This window comes from Nycticebus coucang, chromosome 6 (assembly GCF_027406575.1).
Source record: "Nycticebus coucang isolate mNycCou1 chromosome 6, mNycCou1.pri, whole genome shotgun sequence".
Classification (NCBI taxonomy): domain Eukaryota; kingdom Metazoa; phylum Chordata; class Mammalia; order Primates; family Lorisidae; genus Nycticebus; species Nycticebus coucang.
The window spans coordinates 43,901,378-43,914,644 of record NC_069785.1 but is presented as its reverse complement, the minus strand read 5'-3'; the positions used below and the strand labels follow the sequence as shown (position 1 = coordinate 43,914,644).

Below are 13,267 nucleotides of genomic sequence, written 5' to 3'. Positions count from 1 at the left end.
TCCTCCAGGAGGATCCCAGCCCAAGTCAGACCTGGGGCCAGCAGCCAGCCAGCACTCAAACTCCAGGCTGTCTGCAGAGTCAGCGTAGCCAGGGGATGTTCTCTGCCTGGCAGTGTTCACTAGGGCTCCATCAGTTCAGGCCTGAAGCCTTAGCAAGAGAGTCAAGCAGCTGGAAGTAACTGTACTTGAGATCGTACTCCATGTCGTACCAGAAATTCACTGTGGAGAGAATGGGGACCTTAGCACAAAGGTCCATCTTCTGAACCAGTGCCTCTTGAATCTCCTCCCACAACACGCTGTTGGGCATTGGCAGCATGTCCTGGGAAACTCCTTACCAGCAATGCAGCCATGGGATTGCTGGACATGGTGGAACCACAGGGCTGGCAGGTAGAGCATCTCGCCAGCCCGCACTGTGCAGTGAAGGGGCTGGGCCTGTCTGTAACTAGGGTACCGGGCCAGGTCTGGAGCCAAGGGGTCAAGTGGGATCCAGGGCACCTGGGGACACACTGGATGCCAGGGAACAGGTCCCAAGACCCCCAGGCTTTCAAACTCTATCCCTTCCAAAGGTAAACACCATAGGGCTAGCTCTGCTCGGCACTGAAAGGCGCCAGACTTAGGGACTTTTCATAGCAAGGTGACACCTCCCCAGATCTTTCATGCCTGCTCCTCAAAGCCCAGGCTCTCATGCTTCCCCCTCCCTAGAGCCTAAGAACAGAATAGGCACCTTCTCCATGGCCTCTTCATCCACCATCTTAAAGGTGCCCTCTTCAGTTAGCTGGTAAATTGCTGGTGTGTACAGCTCTGAAGCCCAGAGGAGAAGGGTGTGGGACATCTCAAATGACCTGGAGTTTGCCAGACCCTTCCCCAATCCAGCCAGCCCATGTGCTCCCCTGGCACAGAGACAAAGAGGGTCAGGGACCCCCGTGCAGTGGAGACATGGTGGCCACACCTCACAATGGGACATCAGCCTTCCCAGGGCACTCGCTGCCCTCCCTTCACCTTGAGCCACCTGTTCCTCAGCCCTACCATAGGGGATGAAGGGCCGGTCACTGGGTGGATGTAACAAGAAGTGTTTCTCTCCTGAGACCACACAGTAGAGGTTTTCATAGTGGTCCTTGTGCACTGCCAACAGATAGAAGGCCCAGGGCAGGGTATGAATAAGGAATGAGGGGGAGGAATAAATGGGGGGGGAACCATCGTGTTCACAGCCCCACCCCCTAAGACGGCCAATGGTGACAAAGAAGAGCACACAGAGTCAGCAGGCTCAAGGAGATGCCAAGGACTCCGGAGCAGGTTTCAGAACTCTGCCCACCAGGCCCTGGGCTCACCTCTGCCAAGAGGGCAGATGGAGCCAACAGGCTTCTCTTGAGTTCATCTCCAACCCAGCTTGTTTTCACAAGGCCCTCTTGGGATCTAGAAGAAACAATGCACCCTCACCCCATGTCATGGATGTGGTGCTGGAGTCCCAGAAGCCCAAATGAGATCACAGAGAACCGTCAGTCCAACTTCCATCCAGGCCCTTCCACTCCCTCTGCCCCTACCTGCTCCTTCCCCACTTTTGTATTCCCCTGACACCTACAAGATGTCACTGCAGCTGCCTCTCCCAACCAGAAGTTCACAGCATCAGGCATCTTTCCTGTGGGACAAAGGATATGTTAGGCCAGGCGAGGATGGCCACCACAGAGATGCTGGAGCCAAAACTTGGGGCAAGAGTTCTACCTCTTCAAAGAGAATCAGGGAGAAGAGGCAGAGGCTGGGAAAGCTTGGGGAAGGAGCCCTCTGTCCCCTGGGACAGAAGGAGGGCAGCAATCTTCAGTAGCCCTTACTTTTTTCCTCTATTATCAAGCAGTTCCTCTATTATTAAGTCATGGCCTGGAGCTTGAGCGTTTAGTGAGCAGCACAGTGGACCAAGTCATCACTAAAGCGAAAGAATGAGCAGGCAAGGCCCTTCCTTCCCACATCTCCTCTGCCTCCCTGGGACTGAGTCCACCTGCCTCCACTTACCCAGTGCCTCAGAGGCCCAGGGCACATGGGGCTCCAGGTCAGGCAGCAGCTGGGGCAGCTCAGTGGGCAGGTTGGAGCACTGCTTCTGAACATAGAAGACTCCTGGGTGCTGGGCCTGGCCCTCCAGCACGTCCAGCACACAGCTCAGCGGCAGGTGGCGCTCAGCAGGCATCACAAAGCGGTCCCCTCGCACAGCATCTGCATAACCGTCCGGGGTCACGGCTACACTCACCTCTGTGGAGCCTACTGTGGCTCTGGAGAGAAATGAATACTCGGCTCATACCCAGATGCCAGTAATCACTGCCCATGCTCCACCCCAGGCCAGCTCCCACCTGAGGTAAGGGAGGGACCACTTCTGGAGGGCTGGCCAGTGCTGCATGGCGTTGCGGATGATGCATGGCCTATTGGGACAGACCCAGTCCCGGTGGAAGTGGAGTGGAGTGGGGGGCTCATCCAGGTAAGGCACAGCAAGTGGCACACTGAGCTCTGAGAGAAAGAGGGGATAGGGGCTAAAGCCAGCAACACCCAGTCCCTGCGTCACTGCCTGTGAAAGAGATGCCCTCCCTAAGAAGGTCACCCTGTGTCACTGGGCAATGCCCACTGGTGACCAATGGGCCCTGGACAACCAGCAATGAAGAGGAAAATTTGTGGCAGAAGCAGAAAGCATACAAAACACACCAGGATGGGCCATAAGAGTCCATAGAGCCAGGGCCTGCAACTCAGCCATTAACCCAAATCCTCTGTTGGAGGGGTCAACCTCCTCGCATCATTAGCAAAGGCAGCCACTGGGGTTGTGTTGGGAGCTCCAGCTAGTCTCGGTAGGATGTTACTCTGGAAAGCCCCCTCCAATGATAATATTTACTGAGCACCTAGCATTCATCTTAGCCAATGTGGAGGTTTTAAGAGATGGTCCATCATCATCTCAAGAAGCTTATAACTGGGCGGCACCTGTGGCTCAGTCAGTAGGGCGCCAGCCCCATATACCGAGGGTGGCAGATTCAAGCCCAGCCCCGGCCAAACTGCAACCAAAAAATAGCTGGGCGTTGTGGCGGGCGCCTGTGGTCCCAGCTGCTCGGGAGGCTGAGGCAAGAGAATCGCGTGAGCCCAGGAGTTGGAGGTTGCTGTGAGCTGTGAGGCTACAGCACTCTACAGAGGGCCATAGAATGAGACTCTGTCTCTACAAAAAAAAAAAAAGAAGAAGCTTATAACTTACCTGGGACACAAACTACCAGATGACATCACTGGAGGAAAAGTAAGGGCTAAGCTTTGGTTTGGGTCCTACTGAGCAACATGGATGTTCTCAGACACCTAGGGCTACCACATGCATTTGGGCAGGTGGTACAGTGTACCACCTGTGCAGACATCAATAATGGCTCTGTGTCACGCCTAATAAAAACCTCTTCTTTTGACTCATCCTTCTCCCTTACTCCTGTGGTCTCTAAGTTTCTAAGTCTTGTGACTTGCAACCCCCACCCCTTCCTCTGTTGGTATCTACATTCAAACTACTTCCTTTGGGTCCTTCTCACTCACATGTCACATTGACATGCTTCCTTCCCTGACGACCCTTTTAAAAATTATAACCTGAGGCCAGGAGCAGTGGCTCATGCCTATAATTCCAGCACTCTGGGAGGCAGAGGCAGGTGGATCACTTGAGCTCAGGACTTCAAGACCAGCCCGAGCAAGAGTGAGAATCTGTCCCTAAAAAATAGCGGGGCATTGTGGCAGGCACCTGTAGTCCCAGCTACATGGGAGGGTGAGACAAAAGGATCTCGAGTCCGAGAGTTTTAGGTTGCTGTGAGCTATGATGCCACAGCACGCTACCTAGGGTAACTGAGTGAGACTCTGTCTCAAAGTAGATAGATATGGCTCGGCGCCTGTGGCTCAAGTGGCTAAGGTGCCAGCCACATATACCTGAGCTGGCGGGTTCGATCCAGCCCAGGCCCGCCAAACAACAATGACGGCTGCAACCAAAAAATAGCCGGGTGTTGTGGTGGGTGCCTGTAGTCCCAGCTACTTGGGAGGCAGAGGCAGGAGACTCGCTTGAGCCCAGGAGTTGGAGGTTGCTGTGAGCTGTGATGCCACAGCACTCTACCCAGGGTGACAGCTTGAGCCTCTGTCTCAAAAAAATAAAATAAGGAGACTTAGTCCACCGGGGCAAGCAAGCAGAGCTGACATGGAGCCAAATCCAGCAAACAACATGGCAGAGAAGGCAAACCAGGAGACTTCTGATGGGCATACCAATCAGACTCAAGACGCTTCTTCTAGAGAAGAGCTACAGATACCTGTGAGCTGCGTGGACCAACTTCTACAGGAGGAACAGTATGGACAATGTGTGAATTATTCCACATCAGATTTCCTCCTTGCCATGCTCGACTACTTAACTGATTACATCTTAGAAATGGTGGGCACCGAGGCCAGCAACAACTTAATGAACTCAGAAGGTGGAGAGAGAAGAGAATCGAACAACTGTGAGCCTTCTCGCTCCTCGATGGATAAGCCCTTCTCTCTGTTTGACGAGATGCCCGGAGCCAGGCGGACTGGATGAAGACTGAAATTCAGAAGCTGGAGGGAGTGAATCCTCCCAAGTGTCAGCTAGAGCCAAACAGCTCATAGCTGAAAATACCCTGCTGTTGTCATCAAAAAATACTATTAAAGGATGTAAATCCTTAAAAAAAATAAAATAAAATAAAAGATAATGTAACCTGCCCCCCAACAATCTGTATACCCCTTCCCTATTTTTCTCCTTAGCATTTATCAACATCTGTGTGCTACCTGTTTATTTAAATTGTTTATTGTCCTGTCTCCCTCACTGGAATGTAAGCTCCATGAAGGCAGAGATGCTTGTCTGATGCATCCCCAGGACCTAGAATATGACCTAGCATGTAGGTGCTAAGGAAATATTTACTTAATGGTTGAATCATAATCTCCAGCATTCTTGCTAGATTGTTGTTGCAGTGAACTAACTGGTTTCTCCAATTAATTCTCAAAGCTTTTATCATTCTGGGCCTAATCATCTTCTGAAAATATAATCTCATCTTGTCACATCCTAGTAACAACTCCTTTTTTTTTTTGTAGAGACAAGGTCTCACTTTATTGCCCTCGGAAGAGTTTCGTGGCATCACAGCTCACAGCAACCTCCAACTCCTGGGCTTAGGCGATTCTCTTGCCTCAGCCTCTCGAGTAGCTGGGACTACAGGCAGCCATCACAATGCCCGGCTATTTTTTTTTGTTGCAATTTGGCTGGTGCCGGGTTTGAACCCTCCACTCTCGGTATATGGGGCTGGTGCCCTACCCAATAAGCCACAGGCACCGCCCAGTAACAACTCCTTTGATGGTTTATCCTTAACAGAGCACAAGCTGCCTTGGCACACATGATCAGGATTAATCTACCTGTCTAATCCTCCTGTCTTCTATCTGTCCCTTCCATACATGCTCTATTCAGGAGGTGCCACACTTCGCTCCTGCTGCTCAGACTGGAACGTCTTTCTACTGGCTTTGACATCTAGCTACCTTGGCCCCTGTTGGTAGATTCTACAGCTTTTTTTTTTTTTTTTTTTGCAACAGAGTCTTAAGCTGTTGCCCTGGGTAGAATGCCATGGTGTCACAATTCACAGAAATCTCAAACTCTTGGGCTTAAGTGATTCTCTTATCTCAGCCTCCCAAGTAGCTGGGACTACAGATCCCCGCCACAACACCCGGCTATTTTTGGTTGTAGTTGTCATTGTTGTTTGGCAGACCTGGGCTGGATTTGAACTGACCAGCTCAGGTGTATGTGGCTGGCTCCTGCTGCTTGAGCTGCAGGCACCAAGCCGGATTCTACATCTTGTTCCAAATGGCTCTGGCACTGGCTTTGACCTGAGGTCATGTTCCTTCTTTCACGGACCCAAGTCATCAGTCTTCTTTGCCTCACAATCAGTTGGAAAGTGAATGTCTGTAATTCAGAAATTGAAAGCGAGCGGGAAAACCGTGGTGGGCCTAGGAAAACTGGAAACAGCTGACACACATACTTGACACCCTGTCTCTAAAAAAATTTATTTTAAATCAAACTTTAAAAGTAGTCACCTGTGAAGAAGGTGATCTAGGACTTAGTACATCTCCTTGTTGTGCTGAGATTCTTTTTTATTTATTTTTTTTTTTTTGTGGCTTTTTTGTCTGGGGCTGGCTTTGAACCCGCCACCTCCGGCATATGAGACCGGCGCCCTACTCCTTGAGCCACAGGCGCCGCCCTGTGCTGAGATTCTTAAAATACCTTGAAACAGGGTGGCGCCTGTGGCTCAAAGGAGTAGGGCACTGGCCCCATATGCCGGAGGTGACGGGTTCAAACCCAGCCCCGACAGAAAACTGCAAAAAAAAACCTGGAAACATTTTTTACCCTTTGAATTTTCTGTAATTAAATATTTCCATCCGACTTGCTCACCTACTCACCATTTCCTTTTGAAATGGCTTCTTTTCAGGGCGGTGCCTGTGGTTCAGTGGGTAGGGTGCTGGCCCCATATATGGAGAATGGGAGGTTAGAACCTGGCCCTGGCCAAACTGCAACAAAAAATAGCTGAGCGTTGTGGTGGGTGCCTGTGGTCCAAGTTACTCCGGAGGCTGAGGCAAGATAATCACCTAAGCCCAGGAGCTGGAGATTGCTGTGAGCTGTGATGCCACAGCGCTCTACTGAGGGTGATTAAAAAAAAAGAAAGAAAGAAAGAAAATGGCTTGTTTTCTCTCAAGGCTTCAAAATAAGAAAATTTCAAAAGGGATCCAAACAATTCCTTTGACCCAACAATTCTTCTGCTAAGACTTTAACCAACAAAAATATTCATACATATGGCTGGGCACAGTGGCTCATGTTTGTAATCCTAGCACTCTTGGGAGGCCGAAATGGAAGGAATGCTTGAGCTCCAGAGTTTGAGACCACCCTGAGCAATAGAGACACCCGGTCTCTACTAAAAATAGAAAAAATTAGGGAAGCACCTGTGGCTCAGTGGGTAGGGTGCTGGCCCCCCATACCAAGGGTAGCCGGGCCCCGGCCAAACTGCAACAACAATAAAAAAAGAACATTCTCATTGAAAAAAAATAAAAATAAAAATAGAAAAAATTAGTCCAGTGTTGTGGTGGGCACCTGTATTCCCAGATACTTGGGAGGCTGAGGCAGGAAGATTGCTTGAGCCCAGGAGATTGAGGTTGCTGTGAGATATTTAACACCATAGCACTCTTAGCCTAGAGCGACAGCATGAAACTCTGCCTCCAAAAGAAAAAATTAATTTAATTAATTAATTAATTAAAAAATATATTCACCACCTGTAATCCTAGTACTATGAAAGGCCAAGGCAGGTGGATTGCTTTGAGCTCAGGAGTTCAAGACCAGCTTGTGCAGAAGTGAGACCCCCATCTCCAAAAGTAGCTGGATGTTGTAGTGGGCGCCTGTAGTTCCAGCTACTTTCTTTTTTTTTGTAGAGACAGTCTTACTTTATCACCCTTGGTAGAGTTCCGTGGCGTCACACAGCTCATAGCAACCTCCAACTTCTGAGCCTAGACTATTCTCTTGCCTCAGCCTCCCGAGTATCTGGGACTATAGACGCCCGCCACAACGCCCAGCTATTTTTTTTGTTGCAGTTCGGCCGGGGCCAGGTTTGAACCCACCACCCTTGGTATATGGGGCCGGTGCCCTACCCACTGAGCCACAGGTGCCACCCCCCAGCTACTCTCTTGAGGAGGATCTCTTGAACCCAAAAGTTTGAGGCTGCTGTGAGCTATGACACTACAGCACTCTGCTGAGGGCAACAGAGTAAGAATCTGTCTCAATGGCTGGGCGCCCATGCTCAGTGGTTAGGGCACCAGCCACATACACTGCAGCTGGCAGGTTCGAACCCAGCCCAGGCCTGCTAAACAACTGCAACAAAAAAATAGCCAGGTATTGTGATGGGTGCCTGTAATCCCAGCTACTTGGGAGATTGAGGCAAGGGAATCACTTAAGCCCAAGAGTTAGAGGTTGCTGTGAGCTGACGCCACAGGGCTCTACCAAGGGCAACACAGTATGACTCTGTCTCAAAAAAAAAAGAAAAATTCACACATATACACAACGTTCCCGGACACTGGCTTCTTCACTGTTCCTGAAACATACCAGACACACTCCCATGTAGGGCTTTTCAGACCCTACTCTTATCTTCTAACCTATTTCTTCTACTATATAATGTACTCATTCAGTGTATCTAGGGTTAATTGTCCACCTCCTCACTTACAATGTAAGTAAGCCCTAAGAGAGCAGAGATTTATTTTGTTCAGTGATGTATCCCAAACACACTGAACACAACTTGATACATAGAGTTGCTTTTTTTTTTTTTTTTGAGACAGAGTCTCACTATGTCACCCTTGGTAGAGTGCCATAGTGTCACAGCTCACAGCAACCTCAAACTCCTGGGCTTAAGCAATTCTCTTGCCTCAGCCTCCCAAGTAGGTGGAACTACAGACACCTGCCACAATGCCTGGCTACTTTTAGAGACAGGGTCTCGCTCTGGCTCAGACTGGTCTGAAACCTGTGAGCTCAGGCAATCTACCCGCTGGGCATTCCAAGTGCTTGGATTACAGGTGTGAGCCACCATGCTGGGACCCACATAGAGGTGCTTAATAATTCCTTGTTAGGGTGGCACCCATAGCTCAGTGGGTAGGGGGCCGGCTACATACACGCAGGCTGGCAAGTTCAAACCCAGCCTGGGCCAGCTAAACAACAATGACAACTGCAGCAAAAAACAAACAAAAAAATAGCCGGGCGTTGTGGTGTGCGGCTAGTCCCAGCTACTTGGGAGGCTGAGGCAAGAGAATCACTTAAGCCCAAGAGTTTGAGGTTGCTGTGAGCTGTGATGCTACAGCACTCTACCGGGGGCAACACAATGAGACTCTGTCTCAAATAAATAAATAAATATGTGTTAAATGAACAAAGTATTTGTTGCAGCACTACTGAAAAAAATGGTTTGAAAATAACTGCCTAACAATAGCAGACTAAGTAAATCATAGTATCCAAGTGTGAAAAAGCCTGAGGTAGAAGTGTATGTAATGACCTCCAAGATACAGTGCAGAAATGCGTTTAGCAGGCTACCACCTATATATAAAAAGAGGGGTATAGAGGCACATAAACAGAATCTTTCTGGAAGGATGAACACGAGGGATGAGAGAGAAGCTTATTTATATTACATACCTACTGTATATAATTATTACTTTTCTTCCATTGTATATTATTATTATTAAGACAGAGACTCACTTTGTGACCCTGAGTAGTGCCATGGTGTCATAGCTCACAGAAGCCTCAAACTCTTGGGTTCAAGAGATCCTCTTGCCTCAGTCTCCTGAGTAGCTGGGACCACAGGTGTCCACAACACCTGGCTATTTTTAGAAACAAAGGTCTCACTCCTGCTCAGGCTGGTCTGAACCCCTGACCTCAAGCAATCCACCCACTTGGGCCTCCCAGAGTGCAGGATTACAAATTTAAGCAACTGTGCCCCACCCACCTACTTTTTTTTTTTTTTGACAGGGTCTTGGTTCTGTTGCAGAATCCAGACTGCAGGGGCATGATCATAGCTCACTGGAAAATCAAACTCCAGGCTCAAGCCATCCTCCCACCTCAGCCTCCATGATTATAGGCGACCCACCATGCCTGGCCATGGTATATACCCATTACATAAACGTATGCCTGTGTTGTTCGGTGCCAAGAAATCATTTGAAAACATAAAAAAACGCTCGGCGCCAGTAGCTCAAGCGGCTAAGGCGCCAGCCAAATACACTTGAGCTGGCGGGTTCGAATCCAGCCGGGCCCGCCAAACAACGACGGCTGCAACCAAAAAAATAGCCGGGCGTTGTGGCGGGCGCCTGTCGTCCCAGCTACTTGGGAGGTGGAGGCAGGAGAATCGCTTGAGCCCAAGAGTTGGAGGTTGCTGTGAGCTGTGATGCTGTGAGCTGTGATGTCACAGCACCCTACCCAGGGCGACAGCTTGAGGCTTTGTCTCAAAAAAAAAAAAAAGGCGAAAGGGAGAGAGGAAGAATGAAAAGAATAAAGAGCGAATAAAGAGCAGGAGAAAAGCCCAGGATCATCTGGACAGCCTACAATCTTACGAGAGAAAGGGGATCCAAACATCACCGATGTGTATTCAATGTTAATAAGAGTTCAATACCCGGAAGGCAACAGCAGACAGCTTAGACTGTGGGAAACACAGGACATCACCACGACCACAGTCGAAAAAAAAATCTGTACCCTCCTATTAATTTGAAATTAAAAAAAAAATGGACTGGGTCTTGGAAACAATGTGGCGAGTCATCCCAGCAAGCACATGAGGGTGCGCAAGACCCGGCTGCGGCGGAAGAGAGACCCGAGCGGGGCCCCGCGCCCTCAGTGTCAGAGGCACCCAGGGCTCCTCCCGCGTCTGAAGGTCGCCGCACGGTCTACACCAGGACGCCGCGGCCTCCGAGCGCACACACTCACCCCTTGCCGCTGCCGGGAATTCTCGTAACTCCTTCCGCACGGCGTCCAAAGCGGCCTCCGCCACGACGCGGCCCCGCCCGGCCCGGGACCCCGCCCAATGTCCCGCCCGGCCTGAGGCCCCGCCCCAGGCCTGATCAGGGTTCGCCGGCTTGGCACTCGTTAACTTTGTCCCAGAGTTAACAAATGATTGTGTTTATTAACAAGTTCATACATCAGTACAAACGGACGTTAAAAACAGCTCCCGTCCCGTGCAGCCGAGGAAGAAGGAAGTGCCACGGCCTGGACAAAGTATAAAAGTTATAAATAATGGGTTTTCAAAATGGGCTGGTGGGGCAAATCTGGACGGGGGCAGCGGTGGCCTCAGACATGCATAAAGGGACGGATGGGGGTCGGGTGGGGTGGGAGGCTGCCCGGGGAAAATGAGACACCGAGCAGGGAAGGGGCGGCCATCTTCTCACAGACCTTAGCCAGAGGGTAGGTCCTTCCCTCCTGGTGAAGGACCTAGCCCAGAGCGACCAGCCTGAGCCCTACCGGCAGCGGGGTGTGGCTAGTGTACGGAGTTGGAGGCGAAAGGCAAACAGATTCACCCCACAGGAAGCGTCTGGCCTGCTAGGAGGTCCACCTCCAGTTGCCCAGGTTCTTTGGGCCATGCAGGTGGTAAAAGCAGAGAAGTACATAGGCCAGGTTCTGAGCTGCTCAAGTGCACTCAGGCTAAAGTAATGGAGCTGGGTACCCTTAAGAAGCCATTTCTTTATGAACCTCTGCCTACAAGCAAGGAGCAGGGGTGACAGGGCTTTTGTGGCCTGAAGCTGTGTTGTAAAGCTACCCCGACTTACCTGGTACAGAGGACAGCAACAGGGCCCAGAGACACATTCACCATAAACCTTCAGCTTCCCTGCTACTTGGTCCTACTCTACCTGCCTACTGTGTCCTATCTTCTTCCCTCACCCCTAACCACCACCCCTTCTGATTCTGACCCCTTACCTTTGCCACTTACCTGTCCCACCTGCCACTTTTCCAGTGTCTCTTGGATCCTGTGCCTCCTCCTCTTAACCTCCAGTATCCAGCACAACCTCGGCTGCCCAGCACTGCCTCTGAGGCAGCTCCTTCTATCCACACCAGGTGTCCTATGGACCATCTCATTATCAGCTAGGCTGTGGACACCAAGAATCCAGAATTTGGATTTGGTGTTCCATCTCTTTCCCTGGTCCTTGTTGTGTGCTCCATATAAGCCAGGGTGAAGCTGGGGTAGGACCTGAGAGGAAACCAGCCACATATCAGGGAGCCAAGTACTCTAGCAATGAACAGTCAACTGTGTATGTATATGTGTGTGCTATTTGAGTTCCTCTGTGGCCAGTGTCCTCAGAACGTGGGCTGGTGCCCTGTAAACCATGAGGAAAATTCCAACAGAGACTGAGCATCACTCAGGTTTCAGGGAGAATGTGGCCTCTGCACTGTAGCAGCCTGCTGGGGTCCAGGGTCAGAGGACACGGGACATTAAGGGGCTGAGGAAAGGAGGCCAGAGCTTCATGTCTGCCCAGCAGAGGGCTTTACTGTCCTGCAGCAATGTCCCATGGCTGGCTCCACAAGTTCTAGAAAGGGGAGGCACAGGGATAGAGAAAATGCTAGGGCCCTCTTGGAGGGAGAATGGGAGTGGAATGTGGGGGCTCAGGTCCTAATGCCAACTAAGTCTCTTAAATGGCTGGGGATACTCTGGAGGACCATACAACTCTACCTTTCTGAACTGCCAGGAATTGGGGAAAACAATCCCTGCTTCGGCAGCCAGAGGAGTACAGCTGGTGTGGAAGGGAAGTGGAGATAGAGGTGAAGGCTGTAGTTGGCTGAAGAACACTGAATACCACATCACCTCTCACCTCTACGCATGGAGTACCCTGTGTATGCTCCACCCCGGGGAGCTGATCCCTGCAGTAATTTCAAATGGCTTCTAAGAAGAGAGGGCCAGCCTGTCCCAGTTCCCCACAGATGGGGCAGGCTGCCCTCCTACCCCTCACAGCACCAAGATGATGAAGACCCAAGACCTATCCCTGCCACTGGAGGGGCTGTGGAGGCAGGAGTTCCAAGGAAGTGAGGCAACAGTCAGGGAAATAAATTAATAAATACAGGAGCCCCATGAGGAGCAGCTGGGAAACCTGCTTCTCCTCTGAGCACTGATCCCTGCTTTCCACTCCAAGTGTCCGAGGTTTTGGTGAGTGGAGGAGGGGCTAGAGTTTGGAATGCGGGAAACATTCACTTGGGATAGGCTTCTGGAATTCAGAGTCTGCGTTCCATGCGCCGCTCCACGGCTTGAAGCAACAGCTCTGAGTATTGCTCCAGCAGGGCCTGTGTTTGCTCAGCTCCCACAGACCCAGGGCTCCCGCCTGGGCTGGATAACACTGCACCAGCCAGGGCCTCTAGCTCTTGCTTCACTGAAGAGAAGGTGTCTCTGAAGAGCTGAGTGATCCGATTTTGTTCCACTGAGGGTGTCTTGCAGCTGGCCACCTGCAACAGGACCCCGGGAAGTGAGTTGGAGGAATAGTGGAGGGGCCCCACCTGGTTCTAGCCTGCTGCAGAAGGGACTGGCTGAGAGTTCCTCCCTAAGATCAGGAAGTATGACCAGGGGGTATGGGAGGCAGGCAGACTCTGGGAGTGACCTTAAAGGAGGATCCCATCAGATTATGGACCGTGTCCAACCTTTTTTTCTTTTCTTTTTTTGAGACAGAGTCTCATTATGTCACCCTCAATAGAGTGCTATGACGTCACAGTTCACAGCAACCTCAAGCTCTTGGGCTTAAGTGATCCTCT

General features: G+C 50.7%; 2 protein-coding genes across 6 annotated transcripts in view; both read right to left on the bottom strand.

Moving 5' to 3' along the window:
• Positions 1-81: 81 nt before the first annotated feature.
• JMJD7 (jumonji domain containing 7) lies at positions 82-10,655 on the bottom strand. Of its 3 annotated transcripts, none has more exons than XM_053596143.1 (7): positions 10,466-10,655; positions 2,337-2,490; positions 2,005-2,258; positions 1,580-1,636; positions 725-1,122; positions 336-495; positions 82-219 (listed from the first exon to the last, which is right to left on the bottom strand). In XM_053596143.1, the coding sequence occupies exons 2-7, from the start codon at positions 2,381-2,383 to the stop codon at positions 131-133; spliced, it is 1,005 nt and encodes a 334-aa protein (XP_053452118.1). In that variant the 5' UTR covers positions 2,384-2,490; positions 10,466-10,655; the 3' UTR covers positions 82-130. The 3 variants fall into 3 exon arrangements, with proteins under 3 accessions (XP_053452118.1, XP_053452116.1, XP_053452117.1); XM_053596141.1 differs by lacking the exon at positions 10,466-10,655 and adding an exon at positions 10,158-10,241; XM_053596142.1 differs by lacking the exon at positions 2,337-2,490 and having other exon boundaries at positions 10,466-10,538.
• Positions 10,642-13,267, bottom strand: part of MAPKBP1 (mitogen-activated protein kinase binding protein 1) — an 81,522-nt gene continuing 78,896 nt past the window's right edge. For all 3 annotated transcript variants that reach the window (XM_053596135.1, XM_053596137.1, XM_053596136.1), the window contains one exon: positions 10,642-12,964. In XM_053596135.1, coding sequence (XP_053452110.1) covers positions 12,737-12,964 — 228 coding nt within the window. In that variant the 3' untranslated portion in view covers positions 10,642-12,736. The remainder of the gene's footprint in view (positions 12,965-13,267) is intronic.